The sequence below is a fragment of the Gobius niger genome (assembly GCF_951799975.1).
Source record: "Gobius niger genome assembly, chromosome: 12".
Lineage (NCBI taxonomy): Eukaryota > Metazoa > Chordata > Actinopteri > Gobiiformes > Gobiidae > Gobius > Gobius niger.
Window position 1 is genome coordinate 7,500,262 of NC_136863.1, and position 19,327 is coordinate 7,519,588.

At 41.6% G+C, this 19,327-nt stretch overlaps 1 protein-coding gene across 1 annotated transcript in view; it reads right to left on the reverse strand.

Annotated features, from left to right (window-relative positions):
* Positions 1–19,327, reverse strand: part of tmem117 (transmembrane protein 117) — a gene marked incomplete at its 3' end in the record, with an annotated part of 118,675 nt that overhangs the window by 67,697 nt on the left and 31,651 nt on the right. Inside the window, exon 3 of the mRNA XM_079567113.1 lies at positions 10,422–10,554. Within this exon, the coding sequence (XP_079423239.1) occupies positions 10,422–10,554 (133 nt within the window). The remainder of the gene's footprint in view (positions 1–10,421; positions 10,555–19,327) is intronic.

The following is a 19,327-nucleotide window of genomic DNA, read 5'->3' on the forward strand; positions in this document are numbered from 1 at the left end:
AGAAATGCAACGGACGGACCAGGTTTATCCGGCAAAACGACAGCCGAGCCAAGTAAGAGGTGGATAGCTGTTGACCCGCTAATAGATGTTTAAACATTAGCAGAGGAGACACGTGGGAGATTCAGGGGGTGTTAGCGGAAAGGTTGAGGGTTTTAATCCTTGGGCCAGCTGATGATATCTGTATGAATACATAATGGGGTTGTTTACCTACTACAGCAATGAAATAATCACAATAAGACAATAAGGACTGAAGACGATATATTCGGCCGATATTTGGGTATTTTATAGTACCGGCTGGGCCCTCCCTCAATTTCCTAGGCCTGTCTGTACACCTCGGATCCTACTTTACATGTTTTATGCTGCGAACTACAGCTTATAATTTCAGAACCGTAAGAGATTGAGACTTACCCTTCTTTTTGCTTTGGAATCTGCTAATTTTCTCTCTCGTTTGAAAGAACGAGGGAGCGCTTTGGGCGCTTTACAGCGGCTTAATGAAGGTAGAAAAGCGCTATATAAGTTGAGACCATTTACCTACTAAACATGAATGTCCTGAATAAATTAGCCCTCAGTCTAAACCGCCTTTGCTCTGCCCGATCCCGTCAGACCTTGGAACACCAGGAAGCCTAGCGAATGTAGTCAGTGAGTGAGTGAGTGAGTGAATGAGTGAGTGAGTGAGTAGTGGTCAGAGGGGTCGATGGCACAGACTGGTTGCCTATCTTCCGTCAGTCAACCCAAGGGCAGCTGTGGCTACAAATGAGTGTCCAGAAAAGCATCAAACACAATATTATGGACAAGACATTTGGAAAACTCTGCCAAAAAAATCGTCAGTGCATATAGGGCAGTCACGATAATTACTATATCGACTTAACGTTCAATAAACAGGTAATCGATATCTTTTTGGGCTTTATCCCCGCTATTTTTTCTTTGTAAAACTTAGATTTTTAAATGAACCAAACTGATTTACATTATTTTTATGTTTACTGCAGCTTGTGTTGTATTTTAGGATGTGCTGATGATCCACTTTGAGAACAAAGGTTTACTGTCATTTTTGTGCCAGAGAGTTGACAGTATCTAGTATCAATAATATTGTTTATGGCGATACTTTCCTGCCTCAAAATATCGAACTTCAAATTTGTTATCGTGACAGGCCTGAGTACATTAGAAAAAACCCATATTGGTCGACCTCTACTGAAGACCATTTTATGCCAAATACTTTAACTGCAACCCTGTGAGAATCCTAAACCTTGTCAAATGTACCTGAGGATATCTGAAACACCATGAGTTGTTACTGTTGGTGTTTTTTCCACATAGTGCACTTCAAAACAGCACCGTTTGGTCAGAGTACACGACATTTTCACCTGGTTTCACTCGTCAACGAAAATGGCACGCTGTTGTTGTGGGCAGCGCTCCCGTGGACGCGCAAAACACAGGAATATACATTACTGAAGGGAGCAGCAGAACCTTGATTAAACTTTTGTCAGCCACGATGAGAACACTGGGGACAAACGCTGCCTTTTTGGTGGTGTTTATGGAACTATTCAGAGGTGCCAAGGCAAAAACTAGAGGGAAGAAGCAGCTAAAAGACGAACTATGAAGGTATGCTAAGTTCTATATGCTAAGCTAGCAGCAGCTTACATTGCCTTTGGCCAGTTCCTGGACAACATTATGCATTTGTCTGCACCTCTGACACTGCACGGTGCACTGGATCTATCATTCACCGCAGCCTGGTCACCAGCAGGAGAACCCATAACAAAGGCACACTGATTTCATCTGTTTTTGGAGGATTTAACTTTGCAGGTCTTGAGTGTCAACAGCCTTTTAGCGGTAAGCCTTTTTTAGCGAATATACACGTATAACACGCCAGAGCTTATAAAAATACATAAAATAGGGTAAAACTTGAACTGTGTACGATGCATGTTGTAAGATTATAGCTCAGCGGCACATATACTACCCCTCTACAGTGTCTAAGAGTTGTTTGAGCAAGCTGCAGCCAAGCACAACCTGCAACTTCAATAGGCAAAATAATGAATGAATACACTGTGCTCCCTCATAATAGCTTTGATGATCCCATTTTACACCAGTAATCACGCACAAAAAGCTGTCATTCAGTGGAGAGATACAGCACAATCTGATCATGTAGCGTCACTTGTTTGTGCCAGGGTTTATCTGCGAGCATTGTGTGCCTGTATCTAGTTTTAATTAAATCAAGCACCGCACAAACCAGCCGAAAGGTCGAAGGAAATTAACGCATATAAATGAGAGGAGGGCACAGGAGGCAGACGGGAGCGGGTCAGAGACACTGCAGGGGGGGACAGACCCCCAAAAAAACCTCCCAACACACAACCTCTCTGTGGAGACGGGAACAATATGTGGGTATGTGTAGAGGACGGTGCGAGAAGAGAACCCCCGCAGTGCAGACTCGGGGCGGGATGTCAGTGCTACAGAATATCCAGTCTTGGCAATAATAATACAAGAAAACCTGTATAAAGGGGGAAAGCAATTCATTTTGAACACACAGCACGAGGCAGGTGTATTATTTTACGGTCAAGGTATGAAATAGAAAATGTAAGCAAAGACAATAGAGGACATAACAAGACGAAACCGGGACTAAAACCTCCAGGACTAAGCCTACTGTCAAAAACATTTTTTTTTTCCAATGGCAATGGTTTGCAGGACTCCGTTCTAGGATCATTGATTTAAAAATTGATTAAATTATTTGTGCCACAGCGCAGGTCTAGACACAAGTGTAGCAGCAAGTCTTTTAGTCATGTTTGAAAAGCCCTACATTACAAAAGAAAGAAAAAAAAAAGAAAAGAAGTATAAAAAAAAGCACATTTTATTACTAAGTTTGACAAAAATGACAGCCGTATTTTTCGAACTATAAGTAACACTTTTTTTCTTAGTTTGGCTGGGAGTGCAACTCATACTGAGGTGCGACTTATATATCAATATTTTTATTTTCACACTGACAGCCGCTAGATGGAGCTCTAGGCTTGTGTACCAGTATCTGCTACTCCTGTACAGTTTTATAATGACAAATAAAGCACTTACTTACTTGCCGGACCAATGAAAAAAAAAACAGTAATTGAGTAACAGAAAAAAAGTTTGGAATGAGCGAAAAGAGAAAGAGATTAGAGGTTATTCTTGAAGAAGACAAAAAAAGCAACAATGTGGTGCCGGAAGAGGATTGTCAATGGTGCAGTTACGCCTCCATGCCCAGGTTGTTGCCAAGGCGCGTGCGACATACACTCCTGAGTGACTTATAGTCTGGAAAATACTGTAAATGGACAAAGTCATATCAAGTCCAATAAAGAGGATTTGAACGAGTACAAGACTAAAAGAAAATCATGGATAAATATAAGGATATTTAAGACTAAATCATTGTTGTTCATGCAAAAACAGACCCAAAATACAAACTTAACCAGGTCTAAGCCAGGCCTGAATCAGGTCAAAGCAGTGACAAGTGTGAGACGGGAACATTATGTGCACGTGTGGAGGACGACCCAAGAAGAAAACCCCCGCTGCGCACAATCGGGGCGAGATGTCAAATCCTGTGCCAAAAAATCCACCCTTTGTAACATCACCTCACAAGAGCTGGATTGTGAATATAACTCCGGTTTCCCCTGCCACTAGAAAACATGTACAACTTCCCTGTAAGAGATTCTGAATCTCACTGGGACTTTCCTGGGTAAAGAAAAGTTCAAAAAGGGGTGAATCTGAATTGGAGAGCATAAAAGTGTGTGCAAATAGTGGCTTATCTGTCAGTCTTGTGACTTATTGGCAGTTGTCTTATGTGCATCCATTGTTATAAACAGAAAGTCATTATAGAAATGGATTGAAGAGGGGACAAGGCCTCGTGGAAGGCCCAGGACACGGTGGTGGGACTATGTCTCCGAGCTGGCCTGGTGTCGCCTCGGGGTCCCCCCAGAACAGCTGGAGGAGGTGTGTGTGGATCGGGAAGTTTGGGCATCTCTGCTGAGACTGCTGCCCCCGCGACCCGGCCCCGGATAAAGCGGAAGAAAATGGATGGATGGATGGATGGATTGAAGAGGGGGTATTATGCTTTCTGCAAGTATTTGGTAAAAATGTCAAACACAGCTTTATCACTGTTTTTTTTGTTGGTTAAAAAATGCAATATTGATCTAAAACAGTGGAAACAAAATATCCAGTTGATTCTCTTCCTGATCTGTCTGAGCAAGCTACAATAAGTCCCTCCCACTCTTGCTCCTCTTCACTGTGTAGCTGTTTCAATAAAGAGTAAGAAAAAAGAATCTTCTCGGTAGGGGTGGGCCATATCGTGTCGCATTTTACGTTATGCTCAGCATAAACACTGACTGTAGAACACGTCAGACAGGTGCTTAAAAAGTAAAATGAAATGAAGGCTGTAAATTGCTTGCTGCAAGGAAATAAGTATTAATTATTAAGCAAAGCACATTAAGCAATTTTTATTTATTTTTTAAAGAAGAAAATATCACTGAATTAATCTTCCCAATAGGCGTAAGGGCTTTTGAAGTGATTTATCCATTGTCAATTATATCATCAAATATATCATTATTGTGATATTTCTTTTTTATATATAGATTTTAGGCCATATCGTCCTGTCATAGTGCTCGGCCTGTGCGACCGTAGTGAAGCTGTGGTGTGTTTTTTTCTTCTACTGGGCATGTTTGTTTTGTCCCTAGTCTTGTGTTTTTATGTGTCGGTGAGGCAAAGATGAATTTCTACCTCGGTAGACAATAAAAATCTATTCTATCCTATGTTCTCACTTCGCCGTGAAAGTATTAAACGTTGCAAGAGATGGAGAGCTGAGGAAAGCATTCCCTGGATACATAGCACCTCAGGAGGAGCTTTTGAGGAACTGGTAAAGATCCAAAGATTACTCAAACATGCGCTAACGGCTCGAAACACAACTCCAGGTATGTTTTTTTGATGAAAGAACAACATGTAACATTGGTCTAAAAAGTCACTTTTGCATAATACCCCCTTTTATGCTACTTAATAAAATTATAGCTTTGCTGCACAAGTAATTGCGATGCAGTTTGAACAGTAACAATTAACAAATCACTAACACTATAATTACTAAGGGAGAGCAATATCATTTGCAAACAACAAATATCTGGTGTCTAAGGAGTCTTATGTATAAGCTGCTGACCCCGTAGTACTTAGACCTCTACGAACATGTTCTGCAATGCAAACGATTCTTGTGTTGAGTAGTCCATACTGTATTTCAGGCCTCTTTTAAAAGACAATGCTCCGGGAAATGCTCAAAATGTGCACTGCGAACTGACTCTGGATTATAAAACATTTGCAATTCTAATCACAAATGCAATAGTTGTCAGTAAAAAAAAAATCGAATTTGATACAGTGTTTCCACAATCATGCATCTCTGGCGGCTTTCTACAGATAATTCTCAGATAAATTTCACTTCACCATAAGATCATTTTCTGTTTTTGTTTATTCTCTTTCCCCCTGCCTCACCTTCCCCCCTTCCACTGATGCGTCTCACCCCTGAGGTATCCCTCCTGACACAGGCCCCCGTTTGTGCCTGCGCGCACGGATCTAACGCGCCGCTCTTGGACTGAGATGTGAACGCTAATGGTTGTTGGCAGCATTCCGGTTCCTCCACAGACGGGCACGCAAGAAAACAAGCCACAAGCCGGATGGAGGCGAGGAGGAGGAATAAAAAAAAAAAAATCAACTACAAGGAAAAGGGAAAAAAAAAAAAGAAAAAACACACACAAGAGATTCAAGGGCTTTACAGCAGCGCCATCTGTCTGAGGCCATGGGTACTGCAATCACACAGGGCCCGGATAATTGATTATGTGGAAGGGCTTATACAACAGCTGCTGCTTAGAGACTGTGATAGACAATAGTAAAGCAACACTTGTTTATGCGAGCTGATAAAACATTGGAAATCTGCCTAATGCACTCAAAGCCATTCTTATTCAGCTCACTTTTTTAAAAAAACAGTTTATAATCATGTTGTTTAGCAAAGAGAGACATGATGGAAATGACTAGAGAAATTCCTGGAGATAGTGAACAATTAACAAGGAGCTTTTTTATGGTTTTTGCAGGTATTTGGTCATAATGTCAAACATGTCTGTGTCGCCACCTTACACTTTGTTGGTTACAAAATGCACACAGCTAAAACTTCACTGCGAAGCTGAGACAAAAAGTAAAGAAAAAACCTTGTGCGGCGTGAGAGGCTGCAGTGAAGTTGTGTTGGGTGTTTTCACTTCGCGATGACAGGATTAAGCTTAGCAAGTGATCCAGAGCTGAGGACATGCAGCGAATATTCTCCATCATTTACGGGAAAAGGTTTAGCTCTCACGGAAAACTATCTCTGACTGCACGGGGCTCTCTTCCAAAAAGCGCACATCACTCAGGAACGCCACATGGTTCCACTTTGGATTTCGCACAGCAACTAATGAGCTTCTTCGTGGCGCGATGGTTCTCACATCAGAGCTGAGAGAGCGTGGATTTGGATAAACACTATAAGCGAAGGAGAGAAGAGGCGTGGTGTGTGGAGGTATGAGCACACAGATGGGACGGGCCCGTAGAGCAGCTTCAAAGACGTCCGATGCGAAGTGCAAAATATTGTCGCTTTCGCCCACTGTTTCTTAAACTATACGTTAAAATTGAGAAAATGCTAATATTAAGCTCCAGTTTGCATTTGTAATAGTGAAATATGAGCCTTAATATTGTCGATGGTACAGCCATCACCATGAGCCTGGCTCCACATCTGGACACCTGAAACTGCTTTCCCCCATTGCTCCTTACGGGTTGCCCCCAGTCAGTGGCATCAAAGGATGGGTCAAATGCAGAGGAAAAATTTCCCTACGGGGACAATGAAGTACAACTTCCTTTGAGACTTTAACCCACGAGTTTGAACGCATTTTGGTGCAAAATTTATGTTCCGTGATTCTTTAAAAAAAAATCATGTTTAGTTTAGGCTTTTATGCTTAATGAGATATCAATTCATAACAGATAATAATAGCTCATTATGGATTTTATACAACTCTGTCCATCAGATTGACGGAGAGAAACTATCCTTTGTGAAACCACTGGGTGAGTAAAGCATTTTCTGGATATGTAGGACTTCAGGAGGAGCTTTTTTAGGCAGCTGCCACTGCACTGCTAAGAACAGCCCCTGGGGATGATTCAAAGACTACTCAAAGATGCGGAAATGGCTGTAAACAAAGCTCCAGGTCTGTTTTTCATGAGAGAACAACACTGTAAAATGGTAAAAAGCTCTAAAGGGGACCCTCTTGCTATGCCACAGTGTTTTCTGTAGTTTGGAAGAAGGCTGACTCCTGATATGGAAAATACAACAGAAACGGGCCAGACAGTCCATCTGCTTGTAGGGCTTCAAGTGCGGTTATTTAGAATTGCCAATAATCTGATGCATGTCATTGTTAGGGAAGGTATGCAGACTCTTAAGTTAATGTTTACTTTTTACATATTTGAGCATGCTTTTTTAATGCTTCCCACAGATACTACAAAAGACAATCTTAATATTTACTGTAAATTAATTCAGAGTAAAACAATCAATTAACTACATCTTACTTTTAGATTACGTAGGAGAACAATGTGAGAATGACGGGCCTTCAGTCTAAATGTGAGTCACTGGGTATCTACATCTGTCTCATAGTTTCACACTGACAATAATAGAGGGCTATTTTATGACTAGTCGACATGATGCTCCAACAACATGACATTTCTTTAATTACCATCCTGTCGTTGCCATGTTAACGCGGTTACAAAAGCCACTGATGGCAAGCGAACAGAGCTCCTGCTTGTCTTTGCTGTTCCAAGGCCAAAAGCACTGCAGCAAAAAAAGGAAATACAAACCTCAAAACACTTTATAAAAGCTACTACAAATGTAGCTTTTCCCTCAACAAGAGGCATTCATCGTCTGGACGGGGCAGCCTCTCCATTCAACCACTGACTTCTATTTTATTTTATTTATTTTGGAGGAGAAGCCCGTAAAAAGATGGATAGCAGTGTCAGCGCATGGGCCCAATGACAGATGGAGCGGTTTTACAATTCATCCTTTTTGGCAGGGAGAAATGTACAAACATTACCCGAAGCGAATGGCCTTCAAATGCTTTGTGCTTGTTGGTCATAGTAAAAACAACATATCTATAAATTCAATTCTGGCTTTTACGACTACTTAATATCCCTTAGCCTTGACATTTTGATGCTAGCATAACTTAAATGGACATGTCGAAATTATATTCTTATGTTTAATGACAGGATAAAGCGCAGTTATACTTTAAGCCAGCAGAGCGCGCACTTTCTCCTTTTCTTCACCAGGACAAAACAAAAGTTAAGTATTGGCGGAAACGGGGGAAGAGAGTTTTTTAAGAGGGTTAAAGCATGGAGAGAAACTCAGAAAAGGATATTTGGCACAGGCCCTTCAAGAGCAAAGTTGCTTCAGGAGACCCGTTCCGCAATTCTCTGTAGCACTGCATTATTTTTGTGAAATATCAAAATACAGTACGCAAACTAAAACATCATTAAACCAGATTTTAAAGAAGAACTAAGTAACTTTTTAACTCAATAAATCATTTTTGTAGTCCATCTGAGGGTAATACATTGGGGGGTCTTTCATCTCTCCCTGGTGTTTCTGGACAGAAAACCACCCGTGCAACTTCCCGGCCTCTGGGTCGGAGGCTAAATACACACTAATAGAAACATGAGGAAGAAGCTAACTGCGCCACTTTAGTAGTATTTACAGCCAAGTTTGAGTGAACAAAATTATCTCCATTGTGTAATTGGGTTGTGGCCAATTGACAAGGAACATGCTTCTGTATGGTCCTGGACCTGACATTGCTGTAATACCACCCCCTGGTGGCCAGGGGCGACTCCAAGAAACACTTGGGAGCATTGATTCTAATGGGACTTCAAATGTCCCAAGAACGGCTTAATAGCCTGGCTCCAAAGAGTTTTTCTTTTTCTAAAGATCGCTATGACCCACGTGACCACACTCGTGTAGGTGAAATATTTTTAACCACGCTGGTTTTTGCTTATCAGCCCGAAATTTGGAAGCATTTTCAGTACATTGACTGGCTCCAGAGCCTGTCAATCAAGCTCTGGCGCTCTGTGGAGGCTCCACCCACCCCGTGAGTGCAGGGCTTCCCGCCTTTTTTCCCTTTTAATGAACAGGCTGCATAGGAGGAGACCGAGTGTCCATTTGTCAATGAATGAGGCTGAATGGGACCCGCTCATCTTTATTATGATATCTATGGTTGTGGCACAATGTGCAATATCACTCTCTCCCTTTGTCTTTTCTGTCAGCGTAGTATTTACTCTCACGGACATCGGACTCCATAGCTGTGAAGTGCCCCGTTTTGGCCGGGAAACTACTGTATTTTGCCTCTCTTTCCTGCCCTCCTCCTGCATTAGCTTTATCCCGTTGGCTTCGCAAGAACTGCCACCTGCAGAAGCCTGAGTGGCAGTTGTCACGGGGTTGCATAGCTGTCAAGTCTCCCGTTTTGGCCGGGAAACTACTGTATTTTGACCCGTCTTGGAGCTCAGTTGGGCTGGTGGGACGGCTCACAGCGGGCGTCGGAAAATTTCCCGTATTTTCAAATCCAAAACTTGACAGGTATGTCCTGCTCTAGAGTAAACAGGTTCGAGAATAGAGAATAAATGTATGTGATTTTACATCTATAAATGATCTACATCTGCAACTAATGGATTTAGAGACACATGCGGCTGTTTAATAGCCTTGCTCTTGTTTCTTTTTGTCTAATTAGTGAAAAGTGGTCTGGTAAAGTCGTAGTTTAGTATTGGTTTGGACATATTTTATTATTGGTTTTATCTGGAAATAGTCAGAACTTAGCTTTGTGACCATGTCTGTGAAAGGCCCTATACAAATAAAGTCCTTTCCTTTCCTTAATCTAGACACCCTAAACCAACTGGATTCCTCTTGTCAAGGGAGCACCTTTAGCGTCATATCACAAACGGTACAAATGTAGGTATTCACGGTGATTAATTTGTACAAAGCGCCCTCCCCTCGGCCGCTGCACCTGCGATTTACCATCAGGCCTGATTAATATGGGTCCTATCGAGTCGCTGCTCAACCCTGACGTCTAGATCAATCACTGGCAGAGGGGAAGTGCCTCTGACAAATGAAAACGAGAGAAAGAGGTGTGGATAACAAGAGAAAATGAGATCAGGGGTTCCCAAACTATGGTACGCAGAACACTAGGCTGCATTGATGGTACAGAGGAGCCTTTTAGGGATCGAGTTTAGTGTAAATCATGAGCTAAGTCTTAGTCTGATTCCTGGTTTGGTCTTGGTACAGAGGCAGGTTAGTTATTGTTTTAGTCGGTCTGGCTGGATTATGGTTAGGACGTGATTAAAGAGCTTTCAGACATTGATTTCAGGCATTTTTGGGGGGGGTTTAAACTTACCGCATGCTGCCGTTCATGAGCAGAAACAGGTTGTAGATGTGGGAGAAGATGAAGAGGAAGAGGATGGCGCTGAAGAACATGGTCATCCAGGAGCCGTGGTCCTCGCGAAACATCTTCAGACGCAGATATCGACCTGAGAGGGAAGGAGAGCAGAGAGAGAGTGACAATTAAGAGGCGCCGAGAGAGAGGAGGGAGGGAGGGAGAAACATGGAGAGAAAAGGCGTTCAGGGGAGGATCTTGATGTGAAGCTCCTAACAAGGCTTAGGGTTAAAGATACACAGGACTGACGTGGAAAAATCACTCTGCTCCAACTAATGTACTACTGTATGCAATGTAATGGTATCAATCAGACGTTTTTACTCTCTCACACCTCACATTCATAGTAAAGGTGGGAGAAGTGTTTTGCTCAAGCGCACGCTAAGCTCTGGGTGAAAATGAAATAAATGATCTCAATGATCTCAATTGATACGGCGCTTTCCCACCTGCATTAGCAGCACTCTAAGCGCTTTACATCAAGCAACCACTTACTCATTCTCCCATGTGTACGCAGACACTGGAGGCAAGGTGGGTAATGTGTCGGCCAAGGACACGGTGATAGTGTGGTCAAGGTCAAGGTCAAGGTCAAGGTTGTTTACAAAGCACATCTGAGAAGAGCATTGCTGTACATAAAAATAAATGTATATAAAAATTCAATATAAATTCTTACCTGGACGGGGCCTGTCTGACAGTGCAAATTTTGACAACATATTTTAATTGTAATTCAATTTTAGTCAAGATTTAGTCAAAAAAAATCTTCAGTTTTAGTCTAGTTTTAGTCGACTAAAATTCGAAGTAAATTTAGTCGACTAAATTTAAAACAAATTTAATGAACTTGGCATTTATAATATTCATTATAATCATATTAATCAAGGTCCTATATTTTTTAATCAAGGTCCTCTGCTTCACGGAGCTTGTCCCACATGAACAAAGCTCAGAGCTCTTCCTTTGGCGGCGAATTTACATGATCTGAGGCTCTTTCAAACTGTCAATAGAAGCTTGGATGATTTTAGTCTCTCCTTTTCATTTTTATTTGGTCTTATTTTCGTCGACTAAAATATCTGGACATTTTAGTCATAGTTTTAGTCTCATGAAAAACTTCTTTAGTCTTCAAAAATATCGCTTTGACTAAAATTAAGCCTAAGTCGACGAAATTAACACTGCTGTCTGAGGGGAGTTCGCATGTACTTTGGTTTCCCCTGCCACTACAAACATGTACAAGAGGCTAGAATGAATGTAGTGTATGAATGGTGGAGGTCGTAGGGGCTGTTCAGTTCAGTTCAGTTTCAGTTTATTACGTATATCAGTGTTAATTTCGTCGACTAAAATATTTAGTCTTAATTTTAGTCAAAGTGATATTTTTGACAACAAAAATTGGACTAAAACTAAATTAAAAGTTTTTCATGAGACTAAAACTATGAGTAAAATGTCCAGATATTTTAGTCGACTAAAATAAGACTAAATAAAAATGAAAAGGAGAGACTAAAATCATCCAAACTTCTATTGACCGTCTGAAAGAGCCTCAGATCATTTAAATTCTCTGCCAAAGGATCAGCTCTGAGCTTTGTTCATGTGGCACAGCTCCATGAAGCAGAGGAACAAGATTCAATATGATCATAATGAATATTATCAATGCAAAGTCGACTAAATTCCTCTTAAATTTAGTCGACTACATTGACATGCAATTTTAGTCGACTAAAACTAGACTAAAATTGAAAAGATTTTTTTGACTAAATCTCGACTAAAATTACATTACTTTTAAAAGCACAATGCAAGTGTAAGCCATTATTATTAGTATCAATACCAACAACAGTGTCCTGCTCAGTGTTGGTTAAAAGCCTTCGCAAACAGGGGCTGGGCTTCGAACTGCAAACCTTCTGTTTCTTAGACGAATATCGAATAGTAAGTCAACCTTTGCGTGAATGGTGTTACCAAGAAAAGACTATACAAACACCATTTCAAGCATGCAAACTCTGAAGACAACTCTAAGACCATGATCTGCCACAAGATGAAGACAAAAGCAAATACATTTGTCACTGCGATCAATAATGTCCTCCAATTGACCTTTAGAACAAAGAAATGGAGATTAAAGACCTGCTTGTGCCGTCAGTCCCCAGCCCCCCAACCTCCACATAATTGTCTATTGTCTTTCTACACAATTTCTTTCATTTGATAGATTATCTTCAGTTTTATCGTGTCAGCAGTGCGTCGCGGTCCTGTTGTGCAGCGGGACGCAGGTGGTGGGCAATTGGAAAAATTATCCAAACATTCGTGACCTGTGGAGTTTAATGGTAGTGTAATTATGTAGAATATCTCTGACGGAGCATGAGATTGATTCCGATCCTCAGCTCACGCGAAGATACATGACACCATTTTAATCTTCTGTAGTGAAGATGTTGAAACAAATTATTATACGGACAAGATGCACCGGCTACAAGGATGTGTTGTGCAAATGGAGCTGCTTTTCATTGCAGCATTGCACGAGCGAGAAGTCTGTTGTACTGATTCCATAAAGGAAACTACTCATTACTTGTAACTACTACTTAAATTGTCTTATTGTCACAGAGCAACTGTGCTTTCTATAAACAAAGTCAAGCTGACATTGGTCAAATTTCAAGGTAGGATTTAAAGCTGGGGGACCTGAGTTTTTGTTGTTGTAAAGAAAACATTGTTTGTCACCTCAGAGTGTGTTGTAAAAAACAGACCTCATTGCATTGTCTTCACCTAAATGTTTATTGAGTGATGGAAGTAGTAAAGAGGTAAGTAGTAAGTAAAGAATCTAAATTAGTTAGTAAATTTGCTTGAACAATTTGGAATTGCAGGAATGATTGTGACAGCTTGGGCCCAAACTAAACATTTCCAAGTTTTAATCTGGCATTAAAGGGACTATACGGAGTTTAAAAATGCTAAAACCCTCCCCCTACATCAGGGGTGTCCAAACTTTTTTCACCGAAGGCCGTATATAGACATGCATAAGGCATGGAGGGCCACAGATCAGTGGTCAATGCATTCAAACGTTCAACTGCGTGTATTTAAGAGAGGTTTAAACCATTCCACACACTTAGAACCATAATGCCAGCTCAGTCCCACAACAAATGTTCATTTTTGAGGTTTTAATTGTGTGGAATTGTTCAAATTGGAGTAAAATGACCATCTCTGGCAATGTATGGCAATAAAACAAGAAGGCTGAGGGCCACCAAAAATTGGTATGAGGGCCGCATTTGGCCCTCGGGCCGCACTTTGGACGCCCCTGCCCTACATGTTCCAACAATGTCCTAATGTGTAGAATGGGCCCAGAATGTGCCTCTAAAACCCTGCACTGTCACTCAAAACAGTGTTAATTCAGGTCCGAATTGCCTTCATGCACAAGCTTAATATAGAAGGTGCAGTTACATGTATGACCTGATGTGGCAGTAGTGAGCATAAATGGCTAACTTGCATCTAGCCCCTTTAAGGCCCTTTCACACCAACGCGAGTATCTCCAGTCTGGACTCTGGAGTGGTCAGGCTGGTTTTGTGTTTATTGTGGACAGCATCGCCGGTCGCTGATGGCGGTCTGTGGAGGTCGGTGGAGCCAGTTTGGACCGTTTGTCATATCGCCGTCTCCCTTTCGCCACACTATAGCGTTGTGATTGGCTGAGTGTTACTGGCTAGTGAGGAAATCAGCTGGATATTACAAGGAGAGCTTTACTACTGTGTTTTTGAGTTACTGAATTCAGAGCCGTTTTTTCCTATACTCCGCCTACTTTGCCACATATAACACCAAAACGGAGCAGTGTGCTGAGGTGAATGAGCAGGAGAGACCTACTGCCTTCCCCCGTCACTTCCAAAGCACAAGTGCTTCTCCGCTCGTGTCCCCACTTGGCTGTATGTCTGCCGGTGCTTGCTTCGCCTCCTGTGCGCCTGCATGACCGTAAATGGGTTCGCTCTTCGTCGAATAACCATGGGATGCATACTGTAGGGCCCCCGTGTGGATTTTTGCTTAGGGCCCCAGAAGGGCCAGCACCGGCTCTGACTCAACTCTCTAAATTTGTCTCCCTCGCACTCATTTTGCCATACATGCTGCGCACCATTATATACTGGCCGCCGGAAAAATATACAAACTTCTTTGTAGCATAAATGCAATAAATAAAAATAATAATAAAAAGGCGACAGGACTCTCTGAGAAAACAATTTACTCTCCAGAGACAACCACCACGGGGACTGAGGCATTTCGTCTGACTCCAGTGTCTGCGTACACTGGTGTATGAATGAGAGCGTGAATGGGTGACTGGTTACTTGCTGTAAAGCGCTTTGGGCCTGATGAAGGTAGAAAAGCGCTATATATACTGTAAGTTGAGACCATTTATCATTTTTTACTACTAGACGTATACGCTAACATGTGCAAGCCCACTGTTCAGCTGTCAGGCTCAGTCGGGGTTCAGGTCGCTTCAGTGAAGATGTTGCTCTTAGCAGGTGAGACAAGGACAGAGAAAACCTGAGCAGACAAATAGTCGCCCTAACCCCCCCCGCCCACTCAAACAGCGACAGTGCATCGGGTTGGTTGGTGTGAATCCTCCATACAGTAGATGTTCAAGGTCAAGGTCAATATCAAATGTATTTAATGCCCCAAAGTGCTGCACACACAATGAACAATATACATAAAGTAATAAAGTACTATTTATGATTTAAAAACAATACAAGCAATAGATACAGACGGCATTGCATCATAGAAGGGGGCGTGGTTTCGCCGAGGGGGAAAACAATTTAACCATTTTCTAGTGGAATATGAACTTATTTATCACACATAAATAATGTAAAGTCTAAATCGGGTCCATATGGATATTTTTTTGCAGCAGATTGTTCAGTAGAAGCAAAAAACGGCAGTCGTAGCTAGCCCTAGCTAGCGTTAGCATTAGCACGATGCTAACATGAAACATAAGGTTAGCATTCTCCGTTATTCATGTATTTATGCTGTTGAACCACTTTGCCCCTCTCCATGTCTTTGTATCCTTATTGGGTAGAAAACTATATCAATAATTCTGCATTTGTTAAAGTAGTTTTTGAACAATTAGAGAAAGTTTTAATTTTTCTCCACATTGTTTTCCCCTTAACTGTTTTCAAACATGACCATATATGGGCGATCCCAGATATGCCGTCGGTATCTATATATATATTTTTTTAATGCCGGAGTTAAAAGCAAGTGCAAAGGAGGTTACAAACAAAACAACACATCCCTTTAAGACAGCAGCTTCATCTGTTTCGTGGCGACTGCACATTCATGAAATCAACGGCCTTCATGTAATGCTCCAAACTCTTGACTAAAACCTGAGATTCCGTGTGATTTTTTTCTTTTTTGACCGTAAGCTCCAAACGTGCCGAGGAGGATCCGCTCTCTCTGAACAAAATGAACAAAGCCAAGTGGAGCAGTCCTCAGAGGAGACCCCCAGCTGTCTGTGCTGCAGGTTACTTCACAGCGCTCGCTTCATTACTGGGCCTGTTCGCTCTCACGCACCACCCAGACGCCAGCTCCCCTCCTCTCTCTCATAGACACCTTTTTCCATACGCTCTCCCTCTCTCTGCGCCACACTGCTACTTCATTAGACCCCTTCAATTTCACATATTTCCCATACACCACTTACTATATACTTGAACTATCACGCTATAATTGAGCTGGCAACCCATGCTCGTTTTAGTGTTGAGGAGATGACTATTAAAGGCCCTATACCTGATTTTATGAAAGAGGTAGAGTTTTGGTCCTAACTCATAACATATTTGTATTTGTAGCATCCTGGTTCTTAACAAGGAAGCATTTAGAGGCACGTTTCAGGGTGACTTTCACAGAAACCTCATAAAATGGATTCAAATGCTTTGTAATTATGCACTAACTATACTAACTTACAAACTATATGTTAGCAAGAGTCTCTTGGGCGGCTCAGTATGTGGATGGAGTGTCTCTACCATGGCAGCTAAAGGTCGGTGTGTTATGCTTTCAGTCCATTCCTGGCTCTGCCCATAGTGCCTCCTTGGGTGCACATCAGCCAGGTCCAGGAAACGGAAACTTAGGCTCTGGGGTGAATTTCACAGAAACAGAAACCAAAAGAAGCACATTTGTTTAGCTTTAAACACTGGTATTGGTCCAGTCAGGGTGTTTCACCTCAGATCATTTTTCTCCAGTTCGGCTTTACCCAAGTCTTAAAGCTTCTCGACTGGAGAGCTTGGCCTGTGTAACGCCTCATTTGAAAACTGCAGTTTCTATGGATTTTAGAGACAGCTGTGGTGAACAGGTCTGGGCTCATTCTCGATTAGGACATTGCTGGAACATATAGGGGGAGTAAAATACTTCATTTTAACATTTTTAAACTCCGTCTAGTCCCATTAAGAGAGAATTTACAAAAGCGCAAAATATATTAGAGTGTAAATTATAAAATGCGTGCTGTAGTGTGTGGTATATAAGTAGTACCTGTGAACATAAACCTACCTACTATGGAGTAATATATAAAAGGATATGTAGGGAAGGATAAAAAATGTAGAAAAAAATAGAATGTAAAGTAACATTTAGTGTCCATCTCAGCTAGACGCCGGCCGATAAATATCGGGCTGATATTTGGAGAGTTTACAATATCAGCTATCGGCCAATCCAGCGCCATAAAAAAAAAACTATATTTCTAGGACCATCCCGTTTTTTTCATTAGAAAGAGCAAAGTCAGGGCTTTAAATGAGCCCTCCCACAAGTCCCTTGGCCTGGTGAGAAAAACTTATGAGAAACATTGCAATAAAAACTGGCTAGCTTCAAGTTTGTTAAACAAGTTTCACTAAACCTCCGTACAACCACTATTGTATTTTTTAGTAACAAATAAAAGTTCTAAAATGAAATCGGCCACTGCTGGAACAGCCAAGTTTTTTTCTTTTTTTTTTTTAAAGGATTATAGAAAAATCGGCCAAAAATATCAGTCAAAAATATCGGCCAATTAATATCCCAAAACATCTCCATCAGCATTGGCCTTAGAAAAATCCATATCGGTCGGCCTCTCAGCAGGTGTCATTCCTAAAGATTAATCTCAATCCTCCAGGAAATACATACACAGAGAAAGTCCACTAAATCTATTCAGCTGGACATTTCTTCACTCAGATGCCCGACGTTTCGAGAACAAAGCTTAATCTCATTCACTCACCAGGGTAAAACTGACCTTTTTATCAATGTTAACCAGAAATTGGCACGGCCTGCCTGGTGACTGTGCAACGCCGACAACACATGTGCACTTCAGTCTGTCACGATCCTCACAAACAACCACTCTTTGGCCCTTTGAAGAAGAGAACTGGATGATTCTTGAAATGTCGGGTATCCAAGTGAAGAAATGTCAAGTTAGATCGATTCAGTGGACTCTGTGTGACCATCATTCTCTCCTTCGCTCTCGCCCTAGTCGCCATCTCTCCTCCTCCCATCTCTGTCCCCTCTCCTTTTCCCTTCTCTCTTCTGTCCATTTCAACTCCTCTCACTCTGATCCGGTGCCAAAAAAGGCCATCTTCACAGGGACGCGTCTGTTTTGCCTCTACCTCGGGCTCCGTCAGCAGCGCTTTGAGTTAGAAGAAGTCCTCCGAGGCCTCATTGTATAAGATAGACACACTAACACACACTAACACACACACACACACACACACACACGTAGCAACACAACAGACAGCGAAGCAGAAAAGTCCATTTATTTCCCCATTAAAGCCTGACTGGTTTGCCTCCGAGAGTTTTCTGTGCCGTTCAGTCAGACTGCACCTTATGGGATCCGCACATTAACAGCCACATGTTTACTTTGCTTTTATGTGATGAGCCCAAAGACAGCTGCCCTCATTGCTTTTGTTCTTTGTAGCCTCGCACTGAAACTATGAGCCTTGGGCAGAGAGGACACCCAAGTACTTATCCACTCTACAGCTACAAAGCCTCAAGCAGTAAATGAACAGAAGAAAATACCAGAATTTATTTTATTATGTGTGTGTTATTGTTATTATTACTCACCAGCTCGTCACTACTTACTCCATTGTAGGGCTGGTGTACCGGTATTTTTTTACACTACAGTATACTTGGTTTATGATACCGATACCTGTGTGACAAAGTGGGTTTGTCCCATTATTTCTTTTGGTAATTTTTCTTTGTTTGTTTCATGTGCAACATTCGACAGCTAACAATAACCCACCGGATTCATTCATTTGTTTAAGTTACTGATTACACTTCACATTGTCCGTTTAAAACTTGTGTATTTACTCAATATACAAGCTTTCCTTTGCCAATAAGGAACAAAGGGAAGTCGTGGTCTTGGTCGGCCATTTTAAAATCTCAGGCTGAACCATGTGGCAGGGGGGAAACTGGTTTAAACTTTACATTTTTGTATCTTTGTCATTATTGATTTAATTTGAACACTTATCATTTGTGGAACTAAACTACTTGTTTTAGGTAAAAATGTAAAAAACTTGCCAGATAAACTTTTATATTTGGAATTTACCCATCAAGCTCATGGTACTTACCGGTGGGAGGTCCTTTACCCATGAGGAGAGGTATAAAAGCAATCCTTTTTTCACTATCTATAGTAAAATATTGGTCATCTAGTACCAGAAAACAGAACAATAATGTAATGTATCCATCTGTATCCATGGAGTAGGGCTGGGACGATCCACTTGTCACGATCCGATACATATCACGATCCGATACATATCACGATCCGATACATATCACGATCCATGGCGACGTGAAAACAGGAAGTGACCTCCCTCTCTCCTGGTGCAGCTGAATTGTTGGCCTTTTTCAGTGAATTGTTTGCCTTTTTCAGCAAACCACATTGTTTTTCTGGATACTTTTGTACGTCTTTACCGTGTTTTTGTGGAGGTTTGGTGGATTTGTTT